The following is a 13,474-nucleotide window of genomic DNA, read 5'->3' on the forward strand; positions in this document are numbered from 1 at the left end:
AAGTATCTATTATTTATAAATTTATTTTGTTTTACGTTGAGACACTTTCTTTTTCTATAAGTTCAAGTTTTTGTTCATTTTTTATGACTGCGTGGGAAGTATCTAAATAATTGGTGGATTTTTTTTTTGATTCGTGGAGGTCACGGTTGCGCCGTCGTTGTCGCCGTTGTCACAATACTCGTTGATTTGCCGGAAGTACCGCGTTGACCTGGATATTCAAGTACGCCCGATCTTGACCATTTGATTGCAACTAATCCGCGCGAGCGTCACCAACGTTTACCGGCGTCTGCCAATGTGTCAGAGCTTCGCCTCGTTCTCCTCTTCCAGCTTCCTGATTTGTGATCCACAAATATCGACAGATTTTATAGAATTTTCTCGAATTCCACACAAAATTATCACTAAGTATTATAACTAATATTAAGTATTAATATATATTAATTACAACCATTGTATTTTTTATATATTAATTATTATTTTGATTACACTCAGTGTATAAATTTAGTTTAACTTCCAGGAACAAAGGTACCACTGAGGAAATGCACGTAAGCCGATGCAATATGATAAATTGCTGAAGTGCAGCGAACAATTTTGTCATCTTATCATTTCATTGTCCTGCAATGTCTCGCAATGTCAAGTAATTTATATGCAGGCAGAACGTGATGTATAATCACGTAGTCATTCCTAGGAAATGCTTCCTTTATAATAATAAGAATTATTAAGTTTATCTTGTCGTGAGACGAGGAAATAGTCTTAAATTTGTAGTTTTCAAAATCAGAACTAGATTGCGCTATGGTTCTATATTTATTAAAAATCCATCAATCTAAATATCTTTTTTACTTTGAATTTGTTATTCTTTTCAATTATTTTCACTTGATCAGCCGCCTTTGAAGATAGATAAGTAATGTAATGATTGTAAAGATTGTAATTGTTATCTTAGTTATAATAACATTATGATTAATGATTACAAAACTATTAACAAAGGTCTAATGAAGAAAGGTACTTGAGAGTAAGGTTGTTTTATATCAGGTAGTAAAAATTAATCGAATCCGTTTGATGTTACTTTGTGTGTAGAAAGTATTTGCGTGTGTGAGTTGAAGATTGCAAGTTGGTAACATGCTGACAATGAAAATTAATGTCTGATTGAAGACGTAAACATTGCAAACAACGCCGGTTCGCTTCGGTAGCGGGGCAACAATCGTCAACAAAACACGTTGCGACAACGCGAAAGTTTTCAGTCGTGCTTCCACCACGCTTATCAACTTGTTAACACTAAAAACTATTTAAGTTAAAAACTTTAATCAAAACTATATATATAATATAAAAATAAACACCCACTAGTATCGAAGTTTTAAACAATAAACAATTATAAAGAAAAATGTCTCTGTCGCATGCAAAACTGTCAAAATCAAAGTGAGTTAATTTAAAATTTTATTTTATTTTTTATTTATATTATAAAGCGGAAATTTATTTATTTTGTTTCTTTGTTTGTCGTTTAAGTCATGATATAACACACACGAAATTATTAAACGATTCACAAAGTAGTTCCCAAGAAAGTATTTCTCCAAGAAGTATATTTGCACAAGTAAGTCTTAAATAAATAAAATAATTAATAATTAAATGATTATTTTGTGATTTGTTTAGTGTTTAGTAACAATGGCTGTCATGTTGAGTTCGGCAAGTTGCGGAATGCCAATCGGATATTCCGCCATCTTGCTTCCGCAACTCAAGAACTCAAACGACACTTTGCTAATTGACGACGAGATTGGTTCTTGGATTGGTAAGTTTTCATCACAATTATTCTTTTACATTTCAATGTTTTTGATATACTCGTATATTTGCATTCGTAAATATTTATAATTTAATATAAATAGCAAAAGACCTTTAAAATGTTTATATTAAATATTGGCAAATTATTATTTTTTATTGTTTCACAGAAACAATATGATATTTGTCTTGTTTGAATGTCCTTCTCATTGACCTAAATGTTGCGGCAACACGGTTGTTATATGTTTAGATAAAATTTATTGTTTTATTTTATCTACACTATAGTCAATATTGATAGATTTCTTATATTATTTGATTGTGCAATTTTTATTTAAATGTTACTTTAGTTGTCTACATTTATATTTGGATTGGGAATGGGCAGATTGAAAGCAATAAATTAAATGGTTTAGTATTACCGGACGGGTCATTGACTTTCATGACAATTTGATTCAGCACTGCACACATTTAAATGAAGGAGATTAATCTCAATTCAAAGATCTTTAAGCCAAACGTATCAAACCTTAAAGCACATTCAATACCATTAATACTATTAATCCTCAATAATAGGCAATATATCGATTTAATTTGCCTACTATTAATTCTAAATACTGAATAATTAAGTTGTTTTTGTTTTGTTTTAAAATTTTCTATGTTTAGCTAGTGTACATTCGGCTGCAACTCCCTTAGGTGCACTTCTGAGCGGTGTGTTGATGGAGAGATGCGGGCGCAAGTCGGCACTGCAGATTTCTGCATTACCTTTGGTCATCGGCTGGCTTTTGATTGGTTTCGCTCATAATCACGCTCTGATTCTCATCGGCAGATTAATTGCTGGAATGTCTGCGGGTTTGTGTGCTGCTCCAGGTCAAGTAAGGCATATTAATTAAAAATATAATATTCACCGCTTCACAGCGCTGTGTAAACTTTGAGGTTAAATACACAAATTTACCGGTTATTTCTATTGTATTAAAAGGTACTGATTGGTGAAACATCTGAACCTCATGTACGTGGAATCTTCAGTAGTATTCCATTTGCAAGTTATTCTTTTGGAATACTTTTAGTGTACGCCATGGGGACTTTTCTGGATTGGAGAACTGTTGCAGGTATACTTATAGATATAACCTTAAAATCACTACTCACATATTTATAATTCTTATTAGGTTTGAGCACATTACTGCCACTATTTGCCGCAACAGTTTTCTTCTTTCTACCTGAGAGTCCAGTCTGGCTAGTAAAACAACAACGTGATCAAGACGCAAAAGAAGCATTGATTTGGCTGAGAGGAGGAGATGTAATCCAAGTAAGTTAATTTAAAATTAATTTTTCGCTGACAAAACACAATTTAACTACGCATGCATTTGATTTGCGTTCACATCATTCGCTTGATTTATGATTTATCGTCTGCGGTGTCTTGAGGTCGCGGCGAAACTGATTTGCATGCAAAATTTATGCAAAATAAAAGTCTTCGAAGGGGGATAAGAAAGAAAAACGCTTAGTTGGCATTTTAATACGATGATATTCATGATATTCATTTTATAATGATGCTCATAAAGTTGCCTATCGCAACAAAAACCGATAAAATCATGTTAAGTTATTTTTTGTTGCAAATTCGATCATATTACACTTGAAATCCTCAAAATAATTAGTCGCTTATATTATACAGTATTTGCATGCGACATACTATTTATTTTCATATTCATATTTATATAAATTACAATTTTCGACTGTGGGTGGGAATGTGAGCTCGTGAACGAGTTTTGTACTCTTATCTGCGTGTTGGTGTGTTTTCGGTTCACGTTCGCGTTTTCGTTCGCGTTTCATCCTCGCAACATCCTGCTATCCTGGTATTATTTTATACAATTTATTTATATATTTCCACGCTGGCACACCATAAATAATATAAATAATATAAATAATACACGTTGTAACAAATTACGGCCGGAGTTTCGGTATTCACTAGAAATAACCGCGCAATATCATTCATGATGTGAGTTTATGAGTTGCCAAATGGGAATTTCATATTTCAATATTATAAATTGAAATATAAAGTCATATAAAATTAATATTATGAAACATTGATAAGCACACATTATTAAATTGTATGAATTATAGTTATGAGAAGTTTTTGAAAGTAATTTAATTCATTTTACGATAAAATTACAACAATTATTATTAACAAAAATGAAAAATACAATAATTGGTATAATGGGATAATGAAATAATTGAGTTATAATTGGAATAGGAATGCGCGGAATGAGAATTGCTTACGAATGTTTGCAAACTTACGTTTAATTGGCATTTGCTCAATTTCCTTTACTTGAATCTCTCGAAATTCTTGAATTGCTTCAATCTCATTTAAATTTCCTTTGTTTCCGACGCAAGTTGCGCTGACGTCGAATCGATTCGTCGTTCGACGCATAAACGAAGCTTTTATTCATTTTCCGTCGAATTCGTCGAATGAAATGCTAATATTGTAGGAATAATAAGGAGCTAACAATTAAAGTAAAACAATTAAAACAAGTGAAATCAAAAAAAATAAAACATTTTTTGTAGGTTCTGAGATTTAACGTAGGCAACCAACATTACACAAGAAAAATTCAAACTTTAAAAACTTCAAACACAATTTTCTTAAAACCTACAATCACAATTTAAACTCATATTTAATTTATGAATTAAATTGTTTAAAATTATTTTAACAACAAATTCACTTACTATCACTAGTTTAATATTTAATACACAATATGAAATAAAAATTAATAGTTTTCAACATCCCACACAATTTTCACTCATAATTAAAGTAAAACGTAATCATTTTAATTATTTCATTATTGATATTCACTTATTTATGCAATTTTCATTGTTCTTTTCATGCTTCTCTCCTGTTATCGTATATTTTCACTGCTTTTCACTTGTGTATACTCGTGACATATATACTCGTGTTCGTGTAAATGTATGTTCTACTCATGAGCAGCGAACACATCGAAAGCGCTGGAAACGCCTCGCATCCTCGTCGCGGGTTATCGATTCCCCGTTTTGCGACCTGCACGCGCGTAGATAACGCGTGTGTGAACCACCTTCGGTCTTCTCTGCGCTCCTGCTTCATACATGTTAGAATATTACATATATACGCAATGCAAATGCATGCACGCAACACCAGACACGTTTTATACACGGGAATAAAAACGAGAAATAGAATCTATGAAAGTTGCATGCATAGAGAGGACAGTATTCAATATTAGTATGTGTTTGAGTGTAATAGAAACATATAGGAGTCACATGTTAAACAAGGCAGGAAATATGTGAGGATGGAGGATAGAGAGTGCAATGCGTGTCTAACTCGGTTCTAATGCATGATATATACAGTGTGTTCAAAGAAAAATAATTTTAAAAAATTTCATTCAATGAGATATTTTCGATAAAATTTGTTTTTAATTTAGATTTAGTAATTTATAGTAATTGATAATTTTTAATTATTTTTTTCATGAAACATCTTGTATATCTTACCTCACACACGATCTAACCGCGTTCGCTATCTCTGTATCTCTTTACTTTTCTTCTCTTTCCCTTTTCAACATGGCTATACCTGTTTCTTCTTCTCTTCACACGCTTCACACTCATGGCTCTCATAGCCTCTGCTCTCGCATGCACTCCTAATATCGAATGTATCCTTATTTTACGAACGTAACAAACACCAAATGTTATTTAAACTATATTTTTAAATTTTATACAATTTTTACTTTAGGCTAAACAAGAACTACAAGAGTTGGTATCTCGCGTTGAATCTACCGATTCTTCAGATTCTTCAACATGTTCCACATGGAAACTGCTCTTGCAACCTTCGGCACTCAAACCTTTTATAATCATCAACGTCTTCAACGTGATGCAGGTCCTTTCTGGCACTTATCTGATTGTTTTCTATGCGGTGGATATCTTGTCAAGTTTAGGTCAATCAAGTGAACCTACTATTGCTAGTGTTAATTTAACCGCAAACATAACCTCAAATTTACCACAAAATCATATTGATAGTTTTCTAGCAGCTGTGCTGACGGCAGGTGTACGATTTACATTTACTATCGTAGGTACTATTTTCTTAGGATTGATGGGTAGACGTACCCTAGCGCTTACTTCCGGTATAGGAACTGGAATATCTGCTATTGCAATCGCAGTGTTTTTAAATCAAAACTTAACCTCAATATTATCATCATATGCGGTTTCCGTTGGAGTATTAATTTACGTTGCTCTGAATACAGTAGGTTTCATGATTCTTCCGGGAGTAATGATTGGGGAACTCTACCCGCTTAGAGTTAGAGGTTTTGCAGGTGGTTTGACGTTTACGTTCTTTAATTTTTTCTTGTTTGGAGTTGCTAAGTGTTTTCCATTTGTAAGGAAATTTATTGGGATGCAAGGAGTTTTTTGGGTTTTTGGGACTTCCTCAATGGTAGCAAGTGTTTTTCTTTATCTTATGTTACCGGAAACTAAAGGAAAGACTTTAGCACAGATCGAGGATTATTTTAGCGGTGATAATTTATTGTGGGTCAATAAAGCACAACAAAAAAATCGAAGAAGTAGAAGTTCTAGTGAGAATGCTTAAATATATTGAAAAAGTATTTAATTTAAGTAAACTAAGAATTATTGTGATTTAATAAGATAGGAATATTTATTAAGAGTATTAAAAACATTTTTTAAGTTAATTCAGTTTTTATTGATATTTTAGAGTTATAAATGTTACTAGTTTAAGTATTGCGTCGCCATTTTGATAGCTTACAAATTACCTCGCTTGGCTTGGTCGATTTCGATAGCTGTGAAGAGTGCCTTGAAGTTTCCAGCACCAAATCCCTAACATAACAAATAAAAACATTATTTTATGTAAATATTTAATAGAATTATATAATTACATTATGATTCCTGCGTTGTATAACCTCCAAAAATACAGTAGGTCTGTCCTGCATGTTTTTCGTAAAGATCTGCAGCAAATACCCATTTTCATCGTAGTCAATCAAAATCTTCAACTTTTGTAAAGTATCCAAGTCTTCAGCGATTTTTACCGGACTATGTTTCAACTGTTCACGAATCAAGTCATAGTAGCTATCTGGAACTTGCAAAAAGTCCATTCCACGCGCTTGCAAGTTTTTAACAGCAGTAATAATGTCTTGAGTGTTCAGGGCGATGTGTTGCACCCCAGCTCCGCCATAGTACTCAACATATTCTTGAATCTGACTCTTTTTCTTACCCGGTGCTGGTTCATTGATAGGCATCTTAACGGTTTCTTCATAATTGGTCATTACAATCGAACGCAGGGCCGAGAATTCAGTATGTACTTGACTGTCGTCTACTGACCAAAAACGATGGAATTGTAGCACTTCCTCATACCACTTTGCAACGGATTCCATCTGTAAATCGGGTTGGTTGCCTACGGCGTGGTCAATGAAGTCGAGTTTAGCGGGTGGAAGAAGTTTAGATAGACGGTCTACTGGAGAAGGGACATATCCGGGTAAAAAGGGTCCAGTATAATTGGAACGATCTACGAATGTATGTAGAGTATCTCCATACTATAAAATTAAAAAAAAAAAACTTTAAAATGAATTGCTTTTGGTAAAATATTGTTTACATACTGTTTTAATTGTAGCCATTCGAACTTTTCCGTTAGCATCAGATTCTTCCCAGATGTCACGAATAACTTTTGCGCCTTTAGATTTAGCATGTTTCATGATATTATCAAGGTCTTCCACAGCAAAGGAGACATCGTGTACACCATCGCCATGTTTCATCATGTGATAACCGATTTCTTCCTCGTTTGGTTCGTAGGCAGACATGAACACAAACACAATCTTGCAAAAAAAATAAATTTGTTTTTTAACCTAATTTATTAGCCATTTATTTATTCCCAGTTGTAGTATGTGTGATGACTTCTGGTATGAAAAGGGCAAACTAATCTAATATAATCGATTAAAAGACATCGATTACAGACTTCGGTCAAAGGGCTCACTTTACGTGTTTCATGCAGTTATTTGAAGGTGTCGCTAGTGACGTACAGATTTTATGTTCTGTTATATTAAATTTAGTGATTTTTATTCTGATATTTGAAAATGTACCTTGTTTTGTCTCACGGCATGAGCTGCATACTTCCGGGATCCTGTTTCTAAACCTTTGTACGCTAATGGTTCAAAGCCCATTCGGGTAATATAATAAGACGCAGCCTAAATTTAAAAAAATAATGCAATTACCAAGTAATGATGTAAAAAATAAGTATGTTACCTGTTTAGCATTACCAACATAAAATGTTAAATGATCAAAACAGAGAAATTTTCCATATTTTGGCTAAAAAATAATAAAAATAGTAAAATAATGCAAATTTGATAAATAATTACAAACCTTGGGTCCTTTATCAGTGTACGAAGTCTGAAAACGAAACAAAATATTAATTTGTATTCAAATAAAATTTAAAATTAAATTCAAGCAATTACCATTTTGCCCTGGATTTAGAAAATCTACTTCCAATTAATCCACAATGCACTTAAATTATACTTGATTAACCGTTGTTTTCTTGTTGCGTTGAAAGTCGCGTTGAAACTAAAGTTGAATGTGGTCCTGCAGTTTTTTTATACACTTTTGAACGCACCGTCGATGACGTCTCCGATAATTATTGCTAGCAACTGTTACCAACCAAGAGTGAAGCCATCGCGAGCGTGAAAAACAAGAGCTAAACGAGTATTCAAATCGTATTCAAATTTCACATTCTACACCAAATCAACAAATTATCAATTCAAAAGCGCAGAAATCATAGAAAAACATCCACCATCTCCACAATGATTAATATATTACATGGATATTGAAACGGTTTCTTATCGATGACCAACAAGCCAAGGTAATCGAGTAATCCGGAAAAATTTACATAACAAAGTTATAGAAGTTATAAAACTCTTTAGGAGCGCAGCAGATAGCAACGCACTGAAAAACATATAACTACTCACTACGCGTACAGCTAATAACAATCAAAAATAAAATTAATTGACATCGTTGCAAGAATGCAAAATATTTTGTAATTTATTTTTATTGGGTTTAAACTTTTAATTGCGACATTTCCAATGAATATTGCGCTGTTTTGCATTCTTATCTTTTAAAAGCAATTTTTTGTAAAGAGACTTTAACTTTACTAGAAGTTAAAATATGTTTTTTCATGTTAAATGTAGGCAACCCATAATACCCTAGGAATATTTTTAATTTTTTATATATTTAACCTTAAAATTATGCATTAAAAACGTTTTATATCTGTTGTTACGCATTAACTTGGCATTTTTAAAAAAGCTTAATGAAATACAACGTGACAATCGTAAAATTTTCACTTAAGATGTCAACGCAAATGCTTTTTATTTTAATCTTGAGTGAAAAGATTAATTTTCACACAAAAATATTTTATAAATATTTTGTTGAACATTTAGATATCAACTAGGTAAAGCAACAAAGTTGTTTGTTGACTGAATAAATGAATAACTAATTAATTCCAGTATTAGATCCACTATCACGTGTTTTAGTAGCGTGAGCTAAGGCGATTACGATTGGTCCATGGCGAAACAAGCCTCTAAACTTTAACGAATGCAAAATAACTCAATAACAAACAAATAAATAAATTTATAAGAAAACAAGTTGTAACTAATTAATAAAAAATTTTGTTAGCAATACTTTTGACGTAGCTTTATATATGTGTGTGTATTAGTGTAGCAGCATTGATCCTGCGTCCTGACCTACGGGGGCGGCGAACCAACATGGCTGCCACCTGAAGAATGCGCGTGCACGCTCCCACCACACGCTGGCACACTTTCGGCGCCTGCCGCCATCGATTAGTTGTGTTTCATTGATGTAAACTGCGTAAACTGAACGAACTGTACCAAGAAAATATCATTTCATTGTGTGTCACAGTGTAAAAGCTGAAATGTTGTAGATAACTAACAAGTACAAGTGCAGTCAGTGCCAGTGGTGATTATTTTGTAATGCTTCGTATTCACCTAATTGAGTCGATAACATGAAACTAGGTTATGTTGCGATCGCGTACCGTAGGCATATGGCGCACCGACGACACCGACCCAAGTTGTTTCTTTGACAAAACGAACAAATTTTAATAAATAAAACTAAATTAGTAAGTATTTTAGTCGATACTTTCTTTATATTTGTTTCAACTGTATTTTTCTTATGTTTCAGGAAAATGTTTAGCATTTATTGACGAATTTGAAAAGGAAATAACAAAAATACCTAAAATAAGTGAATATAATGGACGATATGGATGACGACGTTTTCGAATCAAGTGCTTTGGCAGTGGATGCAAATTCACAACAACGACATCCTTCACCCACTGGGTATCGAGATTATAAACCACCTGAAGAGGTGCTACGCATGTGTCAGACTGATTACATTGATGATACAGAACAAGTTGTTCATAAGGTTAGTAGAATAATATTTATTTTAACGATTTATGACTTTTCTGATAATTTAACGTGACATTAGACTTTTTATTTTATTTTTTGCTACTTATTCGTATCCTTCTTTATATCTTATTCATTTCGCTTGGAAACTTAGAAATGAAATTCCACCTAGACCGTGAATAAATTATTAACCAAATAAAAATAACGTCCGACGTTGAGTCGGTGAGTGTGCTTGACGCGACTTGAAATAAAACAAAGTGGAATGAAATGATAAATGCGTACAAGTGGAACTAAAGAGCCAGAAACAAAGAATAAAACTGGAAATGCTTAAAGAAAATGCAATATTTTTCAATTAGGCGTCTCTCATTTGTGTTTTTTTTTCTTTTGATGTTTTGTCATCCTGCAAAATTAACTTATATTTAAAGTAAACGCTATTATTTTATTATTTTCACTTCTTTTGAGTTATGAATCCTATAATTTAGTTTTGACAATGAATGTGATATTCATTTATTTTTAATTTATTTGGGTGTTTGTTTATTTTTTATTTCAATTTGTTTACAGACAATATTGCTGGGCGATAGTGGTGTGGGCAAAACCTCCCTGCTCGTCAAATTCGACACGGGGAAATTCTCATCGGGGACTTTTTCGGCCACAGTTGGAATTGGTTTTACGGTGAGTGCTAAAAATAACATTTTAAATTAACAAAAAGTTCAAGTCGGCAACAAATTAAAAATATGATTGATATGTTTGGCATTTTATATGAAAGATTACTTAAAACTTCGTTATTAGTTTTACATTCGATTTATCTACATCCATGATATATATTAATTTAAATTCTGCAATACTTTTAAAATAGCAAAGTTTCGAACCAAAGTTAACCAAACTTTAAATAAAATAAAATATAAATTAAAATGAAGATTGCAAAAGTTTGTTTCTCTATAGTTTATAGCTAAAATCAATAATTTTAATCATAATTTAAACATTTTGACATGTTAATTAATCCAAATATGTGCAAACATGAATTCAGCAATTAATTAGTGTTTGACGACGCGTGACAAGCGCAATTTCGTGCATTTACCGGCGCGTATTAAACCGGAAATATGTATGTTACGTGGGTAGTCGTTGATCGTTAAGCGGTTGTCATGGATACGATAATAATCAACTCGCTTAAAATTTAAAACAACGAATTTTTATTCTGTTCATGCAGGCGACAACTTGCATCCTGTAATTTGCAAAGTACTATTTTTGGTCATGCGGTTGGTGTTGCCTAGATACGTTTTTGGGGACGGAAACGACGCGGAAATTTCGTAAAGCAATGAAGACGACAACGGCGATGGCTACCCACGCAGTCGCCGCGTAAGGGTAGTGGAAGTAGGAACGGACGTGGGGGTGGTATTCATTCGTCGCAAACTCACAGTCGTCTGGTAGCGTTGACGCGAAACGTGCGTGTTTGAAAAATTTTACACTGCGCACAATTAAATTTAAATTTAATAAAACAAAACTTTTTAATTAAAATATTTTAATTATCTAAATATCATTGTATATTGCGATGAATATGCAGGTTAATTTGTGAGATTAGTCAGATTTGCTTGTGGAAATGTTGGAAAACAAATAATCACATATACATAAATGAACAATGGTTTGGTGTGTTTGTTACGTGCGCTGTGACGTTTCGCGACGCTCGCGTTGCTGATAACGAAAAAATACTTATTATCGCCCTCGGATTTCGACAGCGTCGAAGCACAGGTGCTTGCGGCGTGTTGGCCACGAGTAACGAACGCAAAACGAACACGAACTCCTAAATTAAAACGCAGCTAAAACTGCTAACGATCAACAAGTGAAACGGTTGTAACTTGCAATAATAACAAAATCACGTTCAGCATTAAATATAAAAAACTTGCACAAGTTTTTAACGAGCACAAAAAGTGCAGTGACATAAAAAACAATAAAAGTGTAAAATAACAAAAGTAAAATATATATTTAGTTGACTAGAAATGTGTAAACATGTTAGATTTATTACAAGACTTCAACTATTATTAGACGTTGATTGCATGATAACAAATGAAAGAAAGTGAATTACAAGGTATTGCCAGTATTTGATGATTAAAAAATTAATTGAGTGATAAAAACGGTAAATGTTAAATGAAATATGGCGTGCGTAAAAGCGTACAGGTGAAGCCGCACGTGGACGGCGGGAGTGGTATGCAGTGGCGATGGCGACGACACGCAGGATGCCGGCGGCGGTGGTAGCAGAGATCCAGTGGTGGTTTGTCATCAGATCCGATGCTCTGCTTTGCCAATGCGCAGGCAATCAACTCAAGGCGGACGACCTGAACAATACGATATCGTACAAAAGGTAACTTCGAGATCTGAGTTTCCAAAATCAAATAAGTAGCCGCAAATAACAATAAAATACTTTTAGGAGAAATAAAAGAAATCGTAGCTTACGGAAATAAACAAAAATCGAAATATAATTTGTTCAAATCAAGACCTCAAATCTTTATTTTTTCGTTATTTTCTGAGAAGATTGACGCATGTGAAGCACGCACAAGCCGAAAAAGATTCTTGTGACGCAAATTAAATCAATCAGGATATGGAAAAGCCCTGTCTGGCGTGAGACGTAGACAAATATTAATATTCATTTAACGTACAATGTTGCAGAGAATGTCAATTGCTGTAGAACAAATCAAATTTTCTTGACAAATGGCTATAAACTGCTAGTTAATTCCATGAAAAAATGATTCATAATACATGTTAATATGATTAGTAATTACTAGTTTGCGTTTAATTAAAAGTAAAGGTGCCAAAGTTAATCTACTGTACTTGATAGATTTATCGAATGAAATTCATTTGAGCAAATAATTGATTTAAATCAAAATTTAGTGCCTTAGACAGTAAAGTGGTGCTGCGCTCTCAGGTTTGCTTCCGACGAACCAGCATCCGGCTGTGAAATGCTCTCAAATCTGATCAGCCTAATTTATATGATAGCAATGATGACGATCAAGTCGCGATGCACTTCAGCAAGCATTTAACTAATAAAATCCCTCCGGCGACTCTCATCAGCGCCACTTGCAAGATGTATCATAAGCATTCCAAGTGGTTGGTAGCGTATATTTGGTTGCATCTTCACTGCATATAGCGTTTCAGAATGTAATTTCACACTGTTTGCAGTGTTGCAGATATCTTTAAAATCAGAGCAACAAATTGAATATTGAATATTTATACACAAACGTGTAATATATAATCGGACATATTAGTTGCTCACAGCAATACGTAACTGGAACGAAGTACACTTT

The 13,474-nt window shown here is 33.4% G+C and overlaps 3 protein-coding genes across 4 annotated transcripts in view; 2 read left to right on the top strand and 1 right to left on the bottom strand.

The window, feature by feature from the left end:
- The first annotated feature begins 1,227 nt into the window (after positions 1-1,227).
- LOC135795878 (facilitated trehalose transporter Tret1-like) lies at positions 1,228-6,452 on the top strand. The gene is made up of 7 exons (XM_065307674.1): positions 1,228-1,410; positions 1,498-1,582; positions 1,642-1,777; positions 2,422-2,630; positions 2,735-2,864; positions 2,922-3,061; positions 5,504-6,452. Exons 1-7 carry the CDS (start codon positions 1,376-1,378, stop codon positions 6,350-6,352), a joined length of 1,584 nt encoding a protein of 527 aa, XP_065163746.1. The 5' UTR covers positions 1,228-1,375; the 3' UTR covers positions 6,353-6,452.
- Positions 6,440-8,379, bottom strand: LOC135795879 (4-hydroxyphenylpyruvate dioxygenase-like). The gene is made up of 7 exons (XM_065307675.1): positions 8,226-8,379; positions 8,134-8,160; positions 8,017-8,079; positions 7,854-7,958; positions 7,374-7,589; positions 6,657-7,310; positions 6,440-6,597 (listed from the first exon to the last, which is right to left on the bottom strand). The coding sequence occupies exons 1-7, from the start codon at positions 8,226-8,228 to the stop codon at positions 6,523-6,525; spliced, it is 1,143 nt and encodes a 380-aa protein (XP_065163747.1). The 5' UTR covers positions 8,229-8,379; the 3' UTR covers positions 6,440-6,522.
- Positions 8,380-9,541: 1,162 nt separating this feature from the next.
- The window catches only part of LOC135796102 (ras-related protein Rab-37-like), an 11,801-nt gene continuing 7,868 nt past the window's right edge, over positions 9,542-13,474 (top strand). The window contains exons 1-3 of one of the 2 annotated variants that reach the window (XM_065308004.1): positions 9,542-9,895; positions 9,958-10,197; positions 10,740-10,850. In XM_065308004.1, coding sequence (XP_065164076.1) covers positions 10,027-10,197; positions 10,740-10,850 — 282 coding nt within the window. In that variant the 5' untranslated portion in view covers positions 9,542-9,895; positions 9,958-10,026. The remainder of the gene's footprint in view (positions 9,896-9,957; positions 10,198-10,739; positions 10,851-13,474) is intronic. The other variant, XM_065308006.1, reaches the window with a different exon arrangement.

The sequence above is a fragment of the Atheta coriaria genome, unplaced genomic scaffold, assembly GCF_025399875.1.
Source record: "Atheta coriaria isolate IRGN ID8LTWV9N9 unplaced genomic scaffold, Caltech_Dcor_3.1 hic_scaffold_7_pilon, whole genome shotgun sequence".
Classification (NCBI taxonomy): Eukaryota; Metazoa; Arthropoda; class Insecta; order Coleoptera; family Staphylinidae; genus Dalotia; species Dalotia coriaria.

Bases quoted from the DNA above. Each gene is read 5' to 3' on its own strand.
- LOC135795878 (XM_065307674.1), top strand. From the start codon at position 1,376: ATGTCTCTGTCGCATGCAAAACTGTCAAAATCAAA. The intron at 1,583-1,641 runs GTAAGTCTTAAA...TGATTTGTTTAG, and splicing joins CAAGAAGTATATTTGCACAA to TGTTTAGTAACAATGGCTGT. The intron at 1,778-2,421 runs GTAAGTTTTCAT...TTCTATGTTTAG, and splicing joins CGAGATTGGTTCTTGGATTG to CTAGTGTACATTCGGCTGCA.
- LOC135795879 (XM_065307675.1), bottom strand. The intron at 7,590-7,853 runs GTACATTTTCAA...TTTTTTTGCAAG, and splicing joins ATGCCGTGAGACAAAACAAG to ATTGTGTTTGTGTTCATGTC. The intron at 6,598-6,656 runs GTAATTATATAA...TTGTTATGTTAG, and splicing joins TACAACGCAGGAATCATAAT to GGATTTGGTGCTGGAAACTT.